Source organism: Salmo salar, chromosome ssa13, assembly GCF_905237065.1.
Source record: "Salmo salar chromosome ssa13, Ssal_v3.1, whole genome shotgun sequence".
In the NCBI taxonomy this organism is placed as follows: domain Eukaryota; kingdom Metazoa; phylum Chordata; class Actinopteri; order Salmoniformes; family Salmonidae; genus Salmo; species Salmo salar.
In genome coordinates this window covers 108,655,526-108,674,024 of record NC_059454.1, presented here as the reverse complement: position 1 = coordinate 108,674,024, position 18,499 = coordinate 108,655,526, and the positions used below count along the sequence as shown (strand labels likewise).

The 18,499-nt window shown below is 46.7% G+C and overlaps 1 protein-coding gene across 1 annotated transcript in view; it reads right to left on the bottom strand.

Moving 5' to 3' along the window:
- LOC106568552 (methyl-CpG-binding domain protein 2) overlaps nucleotides 1-18,499 on the bottom strand; it is a 118,724-nt gene that overhangs the window by 51,553 nt on the left and 48,672 nt on the right. The window contains exon 3 of the mRNA XM_045692658.1: nucleotides 11,181-11,318. Coding sequence (XP_045548614.1) covers nucleotides 11,181-11,318 — 138 coding nt within the window. The remainder of the gene's footprint in view (nucleotides 1-11,180; nucleotides 11,319-18,499) is intronic.

Below are 18,499 nucleotides of genomic sequence, written 5' to 3'. Positions count from 1 at the left end.
TATAGAGACCTAGATATCTCTGCCTAGATATAGAGACCTAGATATCACTGCCTAGTCAGAGAGGCCTAGATATCGCTGCCTAGTCAGAGAGGCCTAGATATCGCTGCCTAGTCAGAGAGGCCTAGATATAGAGACCTAGATATCTCTGCCTAGTCAGAGAGACCTAGATATAGAGACCTAGATATAGAGACCTAGATATTGCTGCCTAGATATAGAGACCTAGATATAGAGCACTAGATATAGAGGCCTAGATATAGAGACATGATATAGAGTCCTAGATATAGAGGCCTAGATATAGAGGACTAGATATAAAGAGCTTGGTATAGAGACCTAGATATAGAGGCCTAGATATAGAGGCCTAGATATAGAGACATGATATAGAGTCCTAGATATAGAGGCCTAGATATATAGAGGCCTAGATATAGAGACCTAGATATAGAGTCCTAGATATAGAGACCTAGATACCGCTGCCTATTCAGAGAGACCTAGATATAGAGGCCTAGATATAGAGGCCTAGATATAGAGGCCTAGATATAGAGACCTAGATATAGAGACATGACATAGAGTCCTAGATATAGAGGCCTAGATATAGAGACATGATATAGAGTCCTAGATATAGAGACCTAGATATAGAGACCTAGAAATAGAGACCTAGATATAGAGAACTAGATATAGAGAACTAGATATAGAGAACTAGATATAGAGGCCTAGATATAGAGACCTAGATATAGAGACCTGGATATAGAGACCTAGATACAGAGACCTAGATATCGCTGCCTAGTCAGAGACCTAGATATAGAGACCTAGATATAGAGACCTAGATATAGAGAACTAGATATAGAGAACTAGATACCGCTGCCTAGATATAGAGGCCTAGATATAGAGACCTAGATATAGAGACCTGGATATAGAGACCTGGATATAGAGACCTAGATATCGCTGCCTAGTCAGAGACCTAGATATATATACCTAGATATAGAGACCTAGATATAGAGAACTAGATACCGCTGCCTAGATATAGAGGCCTAGATATAGAGGCCTAGATATAGAGGCCTAGATATAGAGGCCTAGATACCGCTGCCTATTCAGAGAGGCCTAGATATAGAGGCCTAGATATAGAGGCCTAGATATAGAGTCCTAGATATAGAGGCCTAGATATAGAGACCTAGATATAGAGACCTAGATATAGAGACCTGGATATAGAGACCTAGATATCGCTGCCTAGTCAGAGACCTAGATATAGATACCTAGATATAGAGACCTAGATAACGCTGCCTAGATATAGAGGCCTAGATATAGAGACCTAGATATAGAGACCTAGATATAGAGACTAGATATAGAGTCCTAGATATAGAGGCCTAGATATAGAGACATGATATAGAGTCCTAGATATAGAGGCCTAGATATAGAGACCTAGATATAGAGAACTAGATATAGAGACCTAGATATAGAGACCTAGATATAGAGGCCTAGATATAGAGGCCTAGATATAGACATGATATAGAGTGCTAGATATAGAGGCCTAGATATAGAGGCCTAGATATAGAGGCCTAGATATAGAGCCCTAGATATAGAGACCTAGATATAGAGACCTAGATACAGAGGCCTAGATACAGAGAACTAGATACCGCTGCCTAGATATAGAGGCCTAGATATAGAGGCCTAGATATAGAGTCCTAGATATAGAGGCCTAGATATAGAGGCCTAGATATAGAGACCTAGATATAGAGACCTGGATATAGAGACCTAGATATCGCTGCCTAGTCAGAGACCTAGATATAGATACCTAGATATAGAGACCTAGATAACACTGCCTAGATATAGAGGACTAGATATAGAGACCTAGATATAGAGACCTAGATATAGAGACCTAGATATAGAGTCCTAGATATAGAGGCCTAGATATAGAGACATGATATAGAGTCCTAGATATAGAGGCCTAGATATTGAGACCTAGATATAGAGAACTAGATATAGAGACCTAGATATAGAGGCCTAGATATAGAGGCCTAGATATAGAGACATGATATAGAGTCCTAGATATAGAGGCCTAGATATAGAGGCCTAGATATAGAGACCTAGATATAGAGACCTAGATATAGAGGCCTAGATATAGAGACATGATATAGAGTCCTAGATATAGAGGCCTAGATATAGAGGCCTAGATATAGAGGCCTAGATATAGAGCCCTAGATATAGAAACCTAGATACCGCTGCCTATTCAGAGAGGCCTAGATATAGAGGCCTAGATATAGAGGCCTAGATATAGAGGCCTAGATATAGAGGCCTAGATATAGAGGCCTAGATATAGAGGCCTAGATATAGAGACCTAGATATAGAGAACTAGATATAGAGACCTAGATAATGAGGCCTAGATATAGAGACCTAGATATAGAGACCTAGATATAGAGACCTGGATATAGAGACCTGGATATAGAGACCTGGATATAGAGACCTGGATATAGAGACCTGGATATAGAGACCTAGATATAGATACCTAGATATAGAGACCTAGATATAGAGAACTAGATACCGCTGCCTAGATATAGAGGCCTAGATATAGAGACCTAGATACCGCTGCCTATTCAGAGAGGCCTAGATATAGAGGCCTAGATATAGAGGCCTAGATATAGAGAACTAGATATAGAGAACTAGATATAGAGACCTAGATATAGAGGCCTAGATATAGAGACCTAGATATAGAGAACTAGATATAGAGAACTAGATACCGCTGCCTAGATATAGAGGCCTAGATATAGAGGCCTAGATATAGAGGCCATAAATATAGAGACCTATATACCGCTGCCTATTCAGAGAGGCCTAGATATAGAGGCCTAGATATAGATATAGAGGCCTAGATATAGAGTCCTAGATATAGAGGCCTAGATATAAAGGCCTAGTCAGAGACCTAGATATAGAGACCTAGATATAGAGACCTAGATACAGAGACCTAGATACAGAGACCTAGATATAGAGACCTAGATATACAGGCCTTGATATAGGGGCCTAGATATAGAGGCCTAGATATAGAGACCTAGATATAGAGACCTAGATATAGAGGCCTAGATATAGAGGCCTAGATATAGAGACCTAGATATAGAGACCTAGATATAGAGGCCTAGATATAGAGGCCTAGATATAGAGGCCTAGATATAGAGACCTAGATATAGAGACCTAGATACAGAGGCCTAGATACAGAGAACTAGATACCGCTGCCTAGATATAGAGGCCTAGATATAGAGGCCTAGATATAGAGTCCTAGATATAGAGGCCTAGATATAGAGGCCTAGATATAGAGGCCTAGATATAGAGACCTAGATATAGAGGCCTAGATATAGAGACCTAGATATAGAGGCCTAGATATTGAGACCTAGATATAGAGACCTAGATATAGAGAACTAGATATAGAGAACTAGATATCTCTGCAGTGGCAGAACTTAGTGTGGAGCAGCAAAAACGTTGGTACAATAATGCCGTGTAAAGAATAGGCCTACTTGTTGCTGCCATATATTGCATATTGAACAGGTTTCACTTGTAAAATCCATTTTATCTCAATGAGAAAAACCTGTATTCCAGTATTGCATTTTGCTATTGCTACAATTAGGGTTACAAAGGGAGGATATATTAGTGGAAACATTTGAAAATTTACCAGTAAACTACCAGAATTGTTGTAACTTTCCAAGGATTTTAGGTAATTTATCACAAGACATCTAGTGGGTATTTTGGGTACTTCAGATTATCACAGGTGTCTGTAATTATCTCTGGCCCCATAATCAAATAAAATGATTTTAAAATAAAAAATGTAATGACAAAGCTGTAAAACATTATCCTAAATATATGATACATTAATTTAGTGACTACAATTGGTGTTTAATATCAGGGTTTCAGCATTAAATAATAATTAGCATTAAAAAAAAAAGTACTATGTCAATATGTATTGTTTGTAAATGTTTTGGTCAATAGCTGGAAGAGTTGCAGAGTTAATTGAAAATAATGCCATTGTTGATTAGATGTTTTTTTAATGAATTGGGTTATTTTCTCTTGAACCATCTGGTCTATCCACTAGAGACAGGACAGTATGGACACAGATAGAAAAAAGAAATACTACAGTATATATATATCCTAGTTATTCTTTATTCTTACATTTTCTGAGGCTGGTAATAAACTTATCCTCATGAGAGACAGTTTCATCATGGCGCGTGATGGTTTTCTCTTTGCTTATTTGAGCTGTTCTTGCCATAATATGGACTTGGTTTAACACTTTTTTTGGTTACTACATGATCTCATATGTGTTATTTCATAGTTTTGATGTCTTCACTATTATTCTACAATGTAGAAAATAGTACAAATTAAGAAAAACCCTTGAATGAGTAGGCATGTCCAAACTTTTAACTGGTACTGTATATTCAAGTATAAATTACCAAAGTTACCATAGATTGCCATAGATAACCTGTTATTTTACCAAAATGACTGAAGATCCCGTTAACTTTGGTAAATGACCAGTAGCTCTGTAACTTCAGCTACAATAGATTCTGCCGGTGAAAATCTTCATTTAGCTCAAGGCCTTCCGGGTTTGAAAGCTGTGAAGACTCAAAGGGCATCTAGTATTTGACATCACTTAACAGCAAGGTTAAGTGTGTGTGATGTGTGTGCGATGTGTGTGCGATGTGTGTGCGATGTGTGTGCGATGTGTGTGTGATTGTGTGTGTGCGATGTGTGTGTGCGATGTGTGTGTGCGATGTGTGTGTGCGATGTGTGTGTGATGTGTGTGTGTGTGGGAGAGTGTGAGTGTGGGAGAGTGTGTGTGTGATGTGATGTGTGTGCGATGTGTGTGCGATGTGTGTGTGTGTGTGTGTGTGTGGGAGAGTGTGGGAGAGTGTGTGTGTGATGTGTGTGTGATGTGTGTGTGTGATGTGTGTGCGATGTGTGTGCGATGTGTGTGCGATGTGTGTGTGATGTGTGTGTTCGATGTGTGTGTGATGTGTGTGTGTGTGATGTGTGTGTGATGTGTGTGTGATGTGTGTGAGATGTGTGTGTGTGTGATGTGTGTGTGTGTGATGTGTGTGATGTGTGTGTGATGTGTGATGTGTGTGTGATGTGTGTGTGATGTGTGTGTGATGTGTGTGTGATGTGAGTGAGATGTGTGTGTGAGATGTGTGTGTGCCAGTAACAGCAGCAGGAGGAAGACCACCCAAGGACTTTCTCTCTCTCTGTGTATTTTAGATGAAGAGGGGAGGAGGAGGAGGAGCGGGGTTCCTAAAGCGCTGTCTCAAAACATTATCTGTTCGATAACAAGGTCAGTGATCAATAGTTTCTTATTGCAGAGAGTTGTGCCTAAAGCCATGTGGCTCTGAGGTTTATACACGCTACAATCAATAAGTTATTCATGTTGCCTTTGGCTTCTCACACACGGACAAACCTACCTGTCAGTTCAGTCCTTCATAAACACGTAGCATGAGAAGCACTAGTACTCTGAAGCATTAGGATTTGTTATAACTTTAACGCAGGCATGCACACACTCTCTCTCACACACACACACACACACACACACACACACACACACACACACACACACACACACACACACACACACACACACACACACACACACACACACACACACACACACACACACACACACACACACAGTCCTCATCTATGGACCAGTGTCTCCATCTCGTCTATTCCCCTCTAGCCTCCTCTTCTCTGACGAACAGAACGCCACTTTATTACCCATCTCTTTATTACCTATGATAATGTCTTCACACCTAATTGGCTGCTGTCACCCCCTATTTCCCCACAGTCATTTCCTGAGAGGTTAAAGGCAGGGGGAGAGGATGGGGGGGGGAACAGAGTAGAGGGGGGTGGAGGGGAAGGAAAGGGTGGGGATCAGAAGGTAGAGGGAGGAGATGGGGAGGGTGGAAGGAGGGTGGGGATCAGAAGGTAGAGGGAGGAGATGGGGAGGGTGGAAGGAGGGGTGGGGATCAGAAGGTAGAGGGAGGAGATGGGGAGGGTGGAAGGAGGGTGGGGATCAGAAGGTAGAGGGAGGAGATGGGGAGGGTGGAAGGAGGGTGGGGATCAGAAGGTAGAGGGAGGAGATGGGGAGGGTGGAAGGAGGGTGGGGATCAGAAGGTAGAGGGAGGAGATGGGGAGGGTGGAAGGAGGGTGGGGATCAGAAGGTAGAGGGAGGAGATGGGGAGGGTGGAAGGAGGGTGGGGATCAGAAGGTAGAGGGAGGAGATGGGGAGGGTGGAAGGAGGGTGGGGATCAGAAGGTAGAGGGAGGAGATGGGGAGGGTGGAAGGAGGGTGGGGATCAGAAGGTAGAGGGAGGAGATGGGGAGGGTGGAAGGAGGGTGGGGATCAGAAGGTAGAGGGAGGAGATGGGGAGGGTGGAAGGAGGGTGGGGATCAGAAGGTAGAGGGAGGAGATGGGGAGGGTGGAAGGAGGGTGGGGATCAGAAGGTAGAGGGAGGAGATGGGGAGGGTGGAAGGAGGGTGGGGATCAGAAGGTAGAGGGAGGAGATGGGGAGGGGGCGAGAAGGAAGAAAGGGGAGGGGAGTAGAGAGAGGGGGGGGGTGTTCAGGGAAGGAGGGGGTGGAGAGGACGGGAGAGGTGAGGAGGAAGCGGGGGGTGTTCAGGGAAGGAGGAGGTGGTGAGGGGGAAGGGGGAGGTCTTAAGGGAAATGATCAGCCAAGCAGCAGATCTCATTTCAAATCCTAATGAAACTTCACCTCCACTCTCCTCCTCCTCCTCCTCTTCTCTCCACTCTCCTCCTCCTCCTGCCATACATAAGCGTGTGTGATCACCCTGGACTCCATTTTCTTCACAGCCTCATTTGGCAGCACATCTTAAAGTCACACAATCTGCCACCGAGCCAGCCAGCCTCAGCCTCACACAGCCAGCCTCAGCCTCCCACAGCCAGCCTCACACAGACAGCCAGCCAGCCTTAACCTCACACAGACAGCCAGCCTCAGTCTCAGCCTCACACAGCCAGCCTCAGTCTCAGCCTCACACAGCCAGTCTCAGCCTCACACAGACAGCCAGCCAGCCTTAACCTCACACAGCGAGAATCAGCCTCACACAGCCAGAATCAGCCTCACACAGACAGCCTCAGCCTCACACAGACAGCCAGCCAGCCTCAGCCTCACACAGACAGACTAACTGTGAATAAATGTCCCTCACTGTCATGGGAACACAGATTAAGTAGCTAGTAGGATAACACCACCTGTACTCTGAGAGTCTACCGTCTAGTAGGATAACACCACCTGTACTCTGAGAGTCTACCGTCTAGTAGGATAACACCACCTGTACTCTGAGAGTCTACCGTCTAGTAGGATAACACCACCTGTACTCTGAGAGTCTACCGTCTAGTAGGATAACCCCACCTGTACTCTGAGAGTCTACCGTCTAGTAGGATAACACCACCTGTACTCTGAGAGTCTACCGTCTAGTAGGATAACACCACCTGTACTCTGAGAGTCTACCGTCTAGTACGATAACACCACCTGTACTCTGAGAGTCTACCGTCTAGTACGATAACACCACCTGTACTCTGAGAGTCTACCGTCTAGTAGGATAACACCACCTGTACTCTGAGAGTCTACCGTCTAGTAGGATAACACCACCTGTACTCTGAGAGTCTACCGTCTAGTAGGATAACACCACCTGTACTCTGAGAGTCTACCGTCTAGTAGGATAACACCACCTGTACTCTGAGAGTCTACCGTCTAGTAGGATAACACCACCTGTACTCTGAGAGTCTACCGTCTAGTATGATAACACCACCTGTACACTGAGAGTCTACTGTCTAGTAGGATAACACCACAGACTACAGCTGGGCTATAGAGTCACTGTTCTCTGTATATGCTGTAATGATAGACTGTCCTGACTACAGCTGGGCTATAGAGTCACTGTTCTCTGTATATGCTGTAATGATAGACTGTCCTGACTACAGCTGGGCTATAGAGTCACTGTTCTCTGTATATGCTGTAATGATAGACTGAGCCTGACTACAGCTGGGCTATAGAGTCACTGTTCTCTGTATATGCTGTAATGATAGACTGTCCTGACTACAGCTGGGCTATAGAGTCACTGTTCTCTGTATATGCTGTAATGATAGACTGTCCTGACTACAGCTGGGCTATAGAGTCACTGTTCTCTGTATAAGCTGTAATGATAGACTGTCCTGACTACAGCTGGGCTATAGAGTCACTGTTCTCTGTATATGCTGTAATGATAGACTGTCCTGACTACAGCTGGGCTATAGAGTCACTGTTCTCTGTATATGCTGTAATGATAGACTGTCCTGACTACAGCTGGGCTATAGAGTCACTGTTCTCTGTATATGCTGTAATGATAGACTGTCCTGACTACAGCTGGGCTATAGAGTCACTGTTCTCTGTATATGCTGTAATGATAGACTGTCCTGACTACAGCTGGGCTATAGAGTCACTGTTCTCTGTATATGCTGTAATGATAGACTGAGCCTGACTACAGCTGGGCTATAGAGTCACTGTTCTCTGTATATGCTGTAATGATAGACTGTCCTGACTACAGCTGGGCTATAGAGTCACTGTTCTCTGTATATGCTGTAATGATAGACTGTCCTGACTACAGCTGGGCTATAGAGTCACTGTTCTCTGTATAAGCTGTAATGATAGACTGTCCTGACTACAGCTGGGCTATAGAGTCACTGTTCTCTGTATATGCTGTAATGATAGACTGTCCTGACTACAGCTGGGCTATAGAGTCACTGTTCTCTGTATAAGCTGTAATGATAGACTGTCCTGACTACAGCTGGGCTATAGAGTCACTGTTCTCTGTATATGCTGTAATGATAGACTGTCCTGACTACAGCTGGGCTATAGAGTCACTGTTCTCTGTATATGCTGTAATGATAGACTGTCCTGACTACAGCTGGGCTATAGAGTCACTGTTCTCTGTATATGCTGTAATGATAGACTGTCCTGACTACAGCTGGGCTATAGAGTCACTGTTCTCTGTATATGCTGTAATGATAGACTGTCCTGACTACAGCTGGGCTATAGAGTCACTGTTCTCTGTATATGCTGTAATGATAGACTGTCCTGACTACAGCTGGGCTATAGAGTCACTGTTCTCTGTATATGCTGTAATGATAGACTGTCCTGACTACAGCTGGGCTATAGAGTCACTGTTCTCTGTATATGCTGTAATGATAGACTGTCCTGACTACAGCTGGGCTATAGAGTCACTGTTCTCTGTATATGCTGTAATGATAGACTGTCCTGACTACAGCTGGGCTATAGAGTCACTGTTCTCTGTATATGCTGTAATGGTAGACTGAGCCTCGTGGTCGATGGCTGGGCTATATATGACTGTCTATAACTTTTGCTACTCTGGCTAGTCACTCTAACACTTACCTCTTGTGTGTGTGTGTGTGTGTGTGTGTGTGTGTGTGTGTGTGTGTGTGTGTGTGTGTGTGTGTGTGTGTGTGTGTGTGTGTGTGTGTGTCTCCTCTTAAGTCTGCTATTCACTGCGGGTGCTGGAGGCTCTCTGATATAACACGGCCTCGTGTTTGCAGCTAGCCTATGACTGGCTCTATAACGGCTCCTACAGTCCCAGTCTCAGCGTGGTGCTGCTGTGTTCATGCTGAGCGGTGCTGCTGTAACATGCCGTGTTCATCCTGAGCGGTGCTGCTGCGTTCATGCTGAGCGGTGCTGCTGTAACATGCCGTGTTCATGCTGAGCGGTGCTGCTGCTGTGTTCATGCTGAGCGGTGCTGCTTTAACATGCCATGTTCATGCTGAGCGGTGCTGCTGCTGTGTTCATGCTGAGCGGTGCTGCTTTAACATGCCGTGTTCATGCTGAGCGGTGCTGCTGCTGTGTTCATGCTGAGCGGTGCTGCTGTAACATGCCGTGTTCATGCTGAGCGGTGCTGCTGCTGTGTTCATGTTGAGCGGTGCTGCTTTAACATGCCGTGTTCATGCTGAGCGGTGCTGCTTTAACATGCCGTGTTCATGCTGAGCGGTGCTGCTGTAACATGCTGTGTTCATCCTGAGTGGTGCTGCTGCGTTCATGCTGAGCGGTGCTGCTGTAACATGCCGTGTTCATGCTGAGCGGTGCTGCTACTGTGTTCATGCTGAGCGGTGCTGCTGTAACATCCTGTGTTCATGCTGAGCGGTGCTGCTGTAACATGCCATGTTCATGCTGAGCGGTGCTGCTGCTGTGTTCATGCTGAGCGGTGCTGCTGCTGTGTTCATGCTGAGCGGTGCTGCTGTAACATGCTGTGTTCATGCTGAGCGGTGCTGCTTTAACATGCCATGTTCATGCTGAGCGGTGCTGCTTTAACATGCCGTGTTCATGCTGAGCGGTGCTGCTTTAACATGCCGTGTTCATGCTGAGCGGTGCTGCTGTAACATGCCGTGTTCATGCTGAGCGGTGCTGCTGTAACATGCCGTGTTCATGCTGAGCGGTGCTGCTGCTGTGTTCATGCTAAGCGGTGCTGCTGCTGTGTTCATGCTAAGCGGTGCTGCTTTAACACAGTGAGTAGCTACAGCTCTACATCTGTGGTCCTTCAGCAGTCTCTAGTGGTCGTCGCCAGACATGACACCCTGGTTCAGTTTCAACAACAGAACGGGTTTAGGTGGCCCTACCGTTGTGGCTGGCCTAAATAGTGCCCACTAGACAGTGAGAGGCTGTGATGCTGGTGTCTTGGAACCTGAACAAGGATACATGGCTGTAGACCAGTTCAAAAGTGATCCTAATCATGTGTTTGTCATTTTAAACCAGATTAGATCAGTGTGAAACTCTCTCAAATGGGTGGGTTTTTTACCATCTACTCTCCACGATGATAGGCAGTGTCATTCTTTTGGGAGTATAATGAATCTCATAACCAACCCCTCGTTCTGGGCAATAACAAGCAAGTGTGTGTGTGTGTGTGTGTGTGTGTGTGTGTGTGTGTGTGTGGTGTGTGTGTGTGTGTGTGTGTGTGTGTGTGTGTGTGTGTGTGTGTGTGTCTCAGAGAGAGTGTGTGTGTGTGTGTGTGTGTGTGTGTGTGTGTGTGTGTGTGTGTGTGTGTGTGTGTGTATGTGTGTGTGTGTGTCTCAGAGACAGTGTGTGTGTGTGTGTGTGTGTGTGTGTGTGTGTGTGTGTGTGTGTGTGTGTGTGTGTGTGTGTGTGTGTGTGTGTGTGTGTGTCTCACCTGTCTGGGCTGCTCTGTGGCTCTCTGCAGGTCTGTCTTCACCTTGTTGCTGGGGTGGTTCACCACTTTGGTGACAGGCTGTTTAAAGATGGAGGCTGTCTGTCTGATAGGAAGTGCTGTGTTCAGGTCTGGTTTACCCTGAAAGGAGAGGACAGAGGAGAGAGGCTTGATTAAACAATAGGAGAGAGGCAGAGGGACAATCAGAGGAGAGAGGAGAGAGGCAGAGGGACAATCAGAGGAGAGAGGAGAGAGGCAGAGGGACAATCAGAGGAGAGAGGAGAGAGGCAGAGGGACAATCAGAGGAGAGAGGAGAGAGGCAGAGGGACAATCAGAGGAGAGAGGAGAGAGGCAGAGGGACAATCAGAGGAGAGAGGAGAGAGGCAGAGGGACAATCAGAGGAGAGAGGAGAGAGGCAGAGGGACAATCAGAGGAGAGAGGAGAGAGGCAGAGGGACAATCAGAGGAGAGAGGAGAGAGGTAGAGGGACAATCAGAGGAGAGAGGAGAGAGGCAGAGGGACAATCAGAGGAGAGAGGAGAGGCAGAGGGACAATCAGAGGAGAGAGGAGAGAGGCAGAGGGACAATCAGAGGAGAGAGGAGAGAGGCAGAGGGACAATCAGTGGAGAGAGGAGAGAGGCAGAGGGACAATCAGAGGAGAGAGGAGAGAGGCAGAGGGACAATCAGAGGAGAGAGGAGAGGCAGAGGGACAATCAGAGGAGAGAGGAGAGAGGCAGAGGGACAATCAGAGGAGAGAGGAGAGAGGCAGAGGGACAATCAGAGGAGAGAGGAGAGAGGCAGAGGGACAATCAGAGGAGAGAGGAGAGAGGCAGAGGGACAATCAGAGGAGAGAGGAGAGAGGCAGAGGGACAATCAGAGGAGAGAGGAGAGGCAGAGGGACAATCAGAGGAGAGAGGAGAGAGGCAGAGGGACAATCAGAGGAGAGAGGAGAGGCAGAGGGACAATCAGAGGAGAGAGGAGAGAGGCAGAGGGACAATCAGAGGAGAGAGGAGAGGCAGAGGGACAATCAGAGGAGAGAGGAGAGAGGCAGAGGGACAATCAGAGGAGAGAGGAGAGAGGCAGAGGGACAATCAGAGGAGAGAGGAGAGAGGCAGAGGGACAATCAGAGGAGAGAGGAGAAGCAGAGGGACAATCAGAGGAGAGAGGAGAGAGGCAGAGGGACAATCAGAGGAGAGAGGAGAGAGGCAGAGGGACAATCAGAGGAGAGAGGAGAGAGGCAGAGGGACAATCAGAGGAGAGAGGAGAGAGGCAGAGGGACAATCAAAACGCTTTGCAAAACCACTGCAGCAGAAACGGTAAAAACCCCAGATGACCATGGTAATTTCTACAGGTCAGGGGAACTGGAAGCAGCAGCAGAAACGGTAAAAACCCCAGATTACCATGGTAATTTCTACAGGTCAGGGGAACTGGAAGCAGCAGCAGAAACGGTAAAAACCACAGATTACCATGGTAATTTCTACAGGTCAGGGGAACTGGAAGCAGCAGCAGAAACGGTAAAAACCACAGATTACCATGGTAATTTCTACAGGTCAGGGGAACTGGAAGCAGCAGCAGAAACGGTAAAAACCCCAGATGACCATGGTAATTTCTACAGGTCAGGGGAACTGGAAGCAGCAGCAGAAACGGTAAAAACCACAGATTACCATGGTAATTTCTACAGGTCAGGGGAACTGGAAGCAGCAGCAGAAACGGTAAAAACCCCAGATGACCATGGTAATTTCTACAGGTCAGGGGAACTGGAAGCAGCAGCAGAAACGGTAAAAACCCCAGATGACCATGGTAATTTCTACAGGTCAGGGGAACTGGAAGCAGCAGCAGAAACGGTAAAAACCCCAGATGACCATGGTAATTTCTACAGGTCAGGGGAACTGGAAGCAGCAGCAGAAACGGTAAAAACCCCAGATGACCATGGTAATTTCTACAGGTCAGGGGAACTGGAAGTGCAGCGTGGCCAGAAACAAGCGTTCAGTTAAAACAACTAGTGACGCAGACTGAGAAGATTCAAAGTGAGCGGTTGGTTGTGTTAGGCTGCTCAGTGAGGCTAACGGTGTGTGTGTGTGTGTGTGTGTGTGTGTGTGTGTGTGTGTGTGTGTGTGCAGCGACGGTTAAAGGGTTAACTCTGATCTGTGGTTTGGCAGACACAACGGGGGGGGGGGACGGGGGGGACGACTCCTCCCTAACGAGGACATGTGGAGAGCAGCGAAGCAGCAGAGCAGAGCGGAGCCAAACTAAAACCAAACGCCTGCACTACTCAATCAGCCGAGCGACACCAGTACCAGCTCAGGGCCTAGACCTAACTATAGAGGAGGAGCTGTCAGTACCAGCTCAGGGCCTAGACCTAACTATAGAGGAGCATCTGTCAGTACCAGCTCAGGGCCTAGACCTAACTATAGAGGAGGAGCTGTCAGTACCAGCTCAGGGCCTAGACCTAACTATAGAGGAGGAGCTGTCAGTACCAGCTCAGGGCCTAGACCTAACTATAGAGGAGGAGCTGTCAGTACCAGCTCAGGGCCTAGACCTAACTATAGAGGAGGAGCTGTCAGTACCAGCTCAGGGCCTAGACCTAACTATAGAGGAGGAGCTCTCAGTACCAGCCAGGGCACACAGAACCCCTAGGACGAGCTGCATTCCAGAGCTCACTGACTACCTATCAAGGCACATTAAATCCCAGAGATCAGCTGCATATCAGGGCACAGAGTCCCAGGGACGAGCTGCATATCAGGGCACAGAGTCCCAGGGAGGAGCTGCATATCAGGGCTCAGAGTCCCAGGGAGGAGCTGCATATCAGGGCACAGAGTCCCAGGGAGGAGCTGCATGTCAGGGCACAGAGTCCCAGGGAGGAGCTGCATGTCAGGGCACAGAGTCCCAGGGAGGAGCTGCATGTCAGGGCACAGAGTCCCAGGGCGGAGCTGCATGTCAGGGCACAGAGTCCCAGGGAGGAGCTGCATGTCAGGGCACAGAGTTCCAGGGAGGAGCTGCATGTCAGGGCACAGAGTCCCAGGGAGGAGGTAGTCCTCAGCTCATGAGCAACACTGTGGCGGTGGCACACACTCAATTACAGACCAAGCACAACACCAAGCAAACTGATCCATATGCAAAACACCCACTACCAATATTACCACTATCTTTCAAGATGTAAGCACTGCTCTCACTTCTCATGGAACAAAATGCGCTTAACATTTTTAAATTCACATCAAAGAAATCAAATGTTATTTGTCACATGCTTTGTAAAGAACAGGTATTTATCCTGAGTCCTTATCAAAGACAGCACTAAGAGCCATGTGATAAGATGGCAGAGGGCCCTCGAGCTTAGATAAGATGGCAGAGGGCCCTCGAGCTTAGATAAGATGGCAGAGGGCCCTCGAGCTTAGATAAGATGGCAGAGGGCCCTCGAGCTTAGATAAGATGGCAGAGGGCCCTCGAGCTTAGATAAGATGGCAGAGGGCCCTCGAGCTTAGATAAGATGGCAGAGGGCCCTCGAGCTTAGATAAGATGGCAGAGGGCCCTCGAGCTTAGATAAGATGGCAGAGGGCCCTCGAGCTTAGATAAGATGGCAGAGGGCCTTAGGATAGTGACGGTCACTAAATGTCGTCAGCCGGTGATTGTCAAGCGAATAACTGTTGGTCTCACGGTAATTGACCGTTAATTAACATAAACACATTTATCATCTCCTGGCTGCCACATTTAGTCTACAAGACACTGATGCAGACCTCTGGAACATCTACATTTTAAAATGTCTAATAAATCCATGTAATATAGCCTCCACTTTCACAATAAATCCATGTAATATAGCCTCCACCTTCACAATAAATCCATGTAATATAGCCTCCACCTAAATCCATGTAATATAGCCTCCACCTTCACAATAAATCCATGTAATATAGCCTCCACCTTCACAATAAATCCATGTAATATAGCCTCCGCCTTCACAATAAATCCATGTAATATAGCCTCCACCTTCACAATAAATCCATGTAATATAGCCTCCACCTTCACAATAAATCCATGTAATATAGCCTACACCTTCGCAATAAATCCATGTAATATAGCCTCCACCTTCACAATAAATCCATGTAATATAGCCTCCACTTTCACAATAAATCCATTTAATATAGCCTACACCATCACAATAAATCCATGTAATATAGCCTACACCATCACAATAAATCCATTTAATATAGCCTACACCATCACAATAAATCCATGATTTATTTTAGACAGATCTAAAGAAACATGATATGAAGAAAATGTAGTCTATTTCAGAAGAACAGAATAGCATCCTCTGAGTTGTCCTTATGTTAGGTCCTGATCAGGTCCATATGGCTGTAGGCTACACTAGTTCATTTAGCAGGTCCTGATGTGGCTATGCCATATGGCTGTAGGCTACACTAGTTCATTTAGCAGGTCCTGATGTGGCTATGCCATATGGCTGTAGGCTACACTAGTTCATTTAGCAGGTCCTGATGTGGCTATGCCATATGGCTGTAGGCTACACTAGTTCATTTAGCAGGTCCTGATGTGGCTATGCCATATGGCTGTGGGGCTACACTAGTTCATTTAGCAGGTCCTGATGTGGCTATGCCATATGGCTGTGGACTACACTAGTTCATTTAGCAGGTCCTGATGTGGCTATGCCATATGGCTGTGGACTACACTAGTTCATTTAACAGGTCCTGATGTGGTTATGTCATATGGCTGTGGGCTACTACACTAGTTCATTTAGCAGGTCCTGATGTGGTTATGTCATATGGCTGTGGACTACACTAGTTCATTTAGCAGGTCCTGATGTGGTTATGTCATATGGCTGTGGACTACACTAGTTCATTTAGCAGGTCCTGATGTGGTTATGTCATATGGCTGTGGGCTACACTAGTTCATTTAGCAGGTCCTGATGTGGTTATGCCATATGGCTGTGGAGCTACACTAGTTCATTTAACAGGTCCTGATCTGGTTATGTCATATGGCTGTAGGCTACACTTTAGCAGACAAGATTTGGTTAGAATTCTGTGGCATTATTTTATAATCTGAAGAATACAATAGAAAGGATATTTTCTCCAAGTGATTTGAGGAAGTGTGAACATGTGGCTATTCTGTGTTAAGCGGTTAATAGAGAAACAGGTCCTCCTACATGCTTCATTTAGAGTAATTTATTCAACTTTAGTTGTTCTATAAACGTTGGGTTATATGTGTTGATGTTTAATACATTGTAAGGCTGCATGATGAGAGTCTAATGATGATTTGAAAAACAGTTGTTTGAAAGACATGATCTCTACTTTGTTTTTTTGTGCAGGCTGTACACACTTCATCAGTCACTCATTCACAATTTTACCAGCACTTGATAATGCCTAGAATTTCCCGGTGGCCTCCCCTTTGTGGCCGTAATGCAACCTAAAAAAAAAATCCATGCCTTTTGCGGCCAGTGGCCGTGGTGCCCTTCTCCCTGAGTGCTGCGCGCTACGAATCACCGCTCACACACACGGTTCTCCGTCACATGATCAGGTCTTTCTCACAGGCTACAAGTGAAGACAGACACATCGGGGACGCAACTGCGTGGGTCCTGATACAATTCCGAGGTGCATACTGAAGATATTGGAAGAAACTGTCCACATTTACTTTTTGTCAGCCGACAAGATGAGTAAGCCTAACGAACAGCTAAAGCACTAGCTCAAAGGAATAGGCCCCAGGTCTACTGTCTGCTGGTCCATCCTCTCCCTCTGAGGTAGGAAGGTGTGTGGCACCAGATCAATCACGGATAGACGTCACACACAGCTTGGAGCAGGCAGGCAGAGGGAGTGTGTAGGAGGGCAGAGGGAGTGTGTAGGAGTGTGTAGGAGGGCAGAGGGAGTGTGTAAGAGTGTGTAGGCGGGCAGAGGGAGTGTGTAGGCGGGCAGAGGGAGTGTGTAGGAGGGCAGAGGGAGTGTGTAGGAGTGTGTAGGAGGGCAGAGGGAGTGTGTAGGCGGGCAGAGGGAGTGTGTAGGAGTGTGTAGGAGGGCAGAGGGAGTGTGTAGGAGGGCAGAGGGAGTGTGTAGGAGGGCAGAGGGAGTGTGTAGGAGTGTGTAGGAGGGCAGAGGGAGTGTGTAAGAGTGTGTAGGCGGGCAGAGGGAGTGTGTAGGCGGGCAGAGGGAGTGTGTAGGAGGGCAGAGGGAGTGTGTAGGAGTGTGTAGGAGGGCAGAGGGAGTGTGTAGGCGGGCAGAGGGAGTGTGTAGGAGTGTGTAGGAGGGCAGAGGGAGTGTGTAGGAGGGCAGAGGGAGTGTGTAGGCGGGCAGAGGGAGTGTGTAGGAGTGTGTAGGAGGGCAGAGGGAGTGTGTAGGAGGGCAGAGGGAGTGTGTAGAAGGGCAGAGGGAGTGTGTAGGCGGGCAGAGGGAGTGTTTTGGTGAGCAGAGGGAGTGTGTGTTGGCTAAACCAGTAGAGACTGGATGAGGTGTACGGACACGCCTGGCGCCCAAACGGATGACGTATGTAGCAGCGCAGCTGAGAGACGAATGGTTCAGTCGTCCTGATGAGCTCTCCCAGGTAGGTTATGCTGGCTAGCTGGCAACAACAGCAGCATGGCACCATTTAAACCTTGGAAAAGAAAGTGATATTTATTTCGATGGACGAGGGAGGAATAACTAGATTAGTCACCACCTGGATTTGGTCACTATCTCCAATTTGTTCCATCCCATTTGATTTAGAGTAGGATAGAGTAGGATAGAGTAGGATAGAGTAGGATAGAGCAGGATAGAGCAGGATAGAGTAGAATAGAGCAGGATAGAGTAGGATAGAGCAGAATAGAGTAGAATAGAGCAGGATAGAGCAGGATAGAGCAGGATAGAGTAGTATAGAGCAGGATAGAGCAGGATAGAGCAGGATAGAGCAGGATAGAGCAGGATAGAGCAGGATAGAGTAGTATAGAGCAGGATAGAGCAGAATAGAGCAGGATAGAGCAGGATAGAGCAGGATAGAGTAGGATAGAGCAGGATAGAGTAAGATAGAGCAGGATAGAGTAAGATAGAGGAGGATAAAGTAGGATAGAGCAGGATAGAGTAGAATAGAGCAGGTTAGAGTAGGATAGAGCAGGATAGAGTAGGATTGAGCAGGATAGAGCAGGATAGAGCAAGATAGAATAGTATAGAGCAGGATAGAGTAGGATAGAGCAGGATAGTGTAGGATAGAGCAGGATAGAGCGGGATAGAGCGGGATAGAGTGGGATAGAGCAGGACAGAGTAGGATAGAACAGGATAGAGTAGGATAGAGCAGGATGAGGGTAGGATAGAGCAGGATAGAGTAGGATAGAGTAGTATAGAGTAGTATAGAGTAGTAT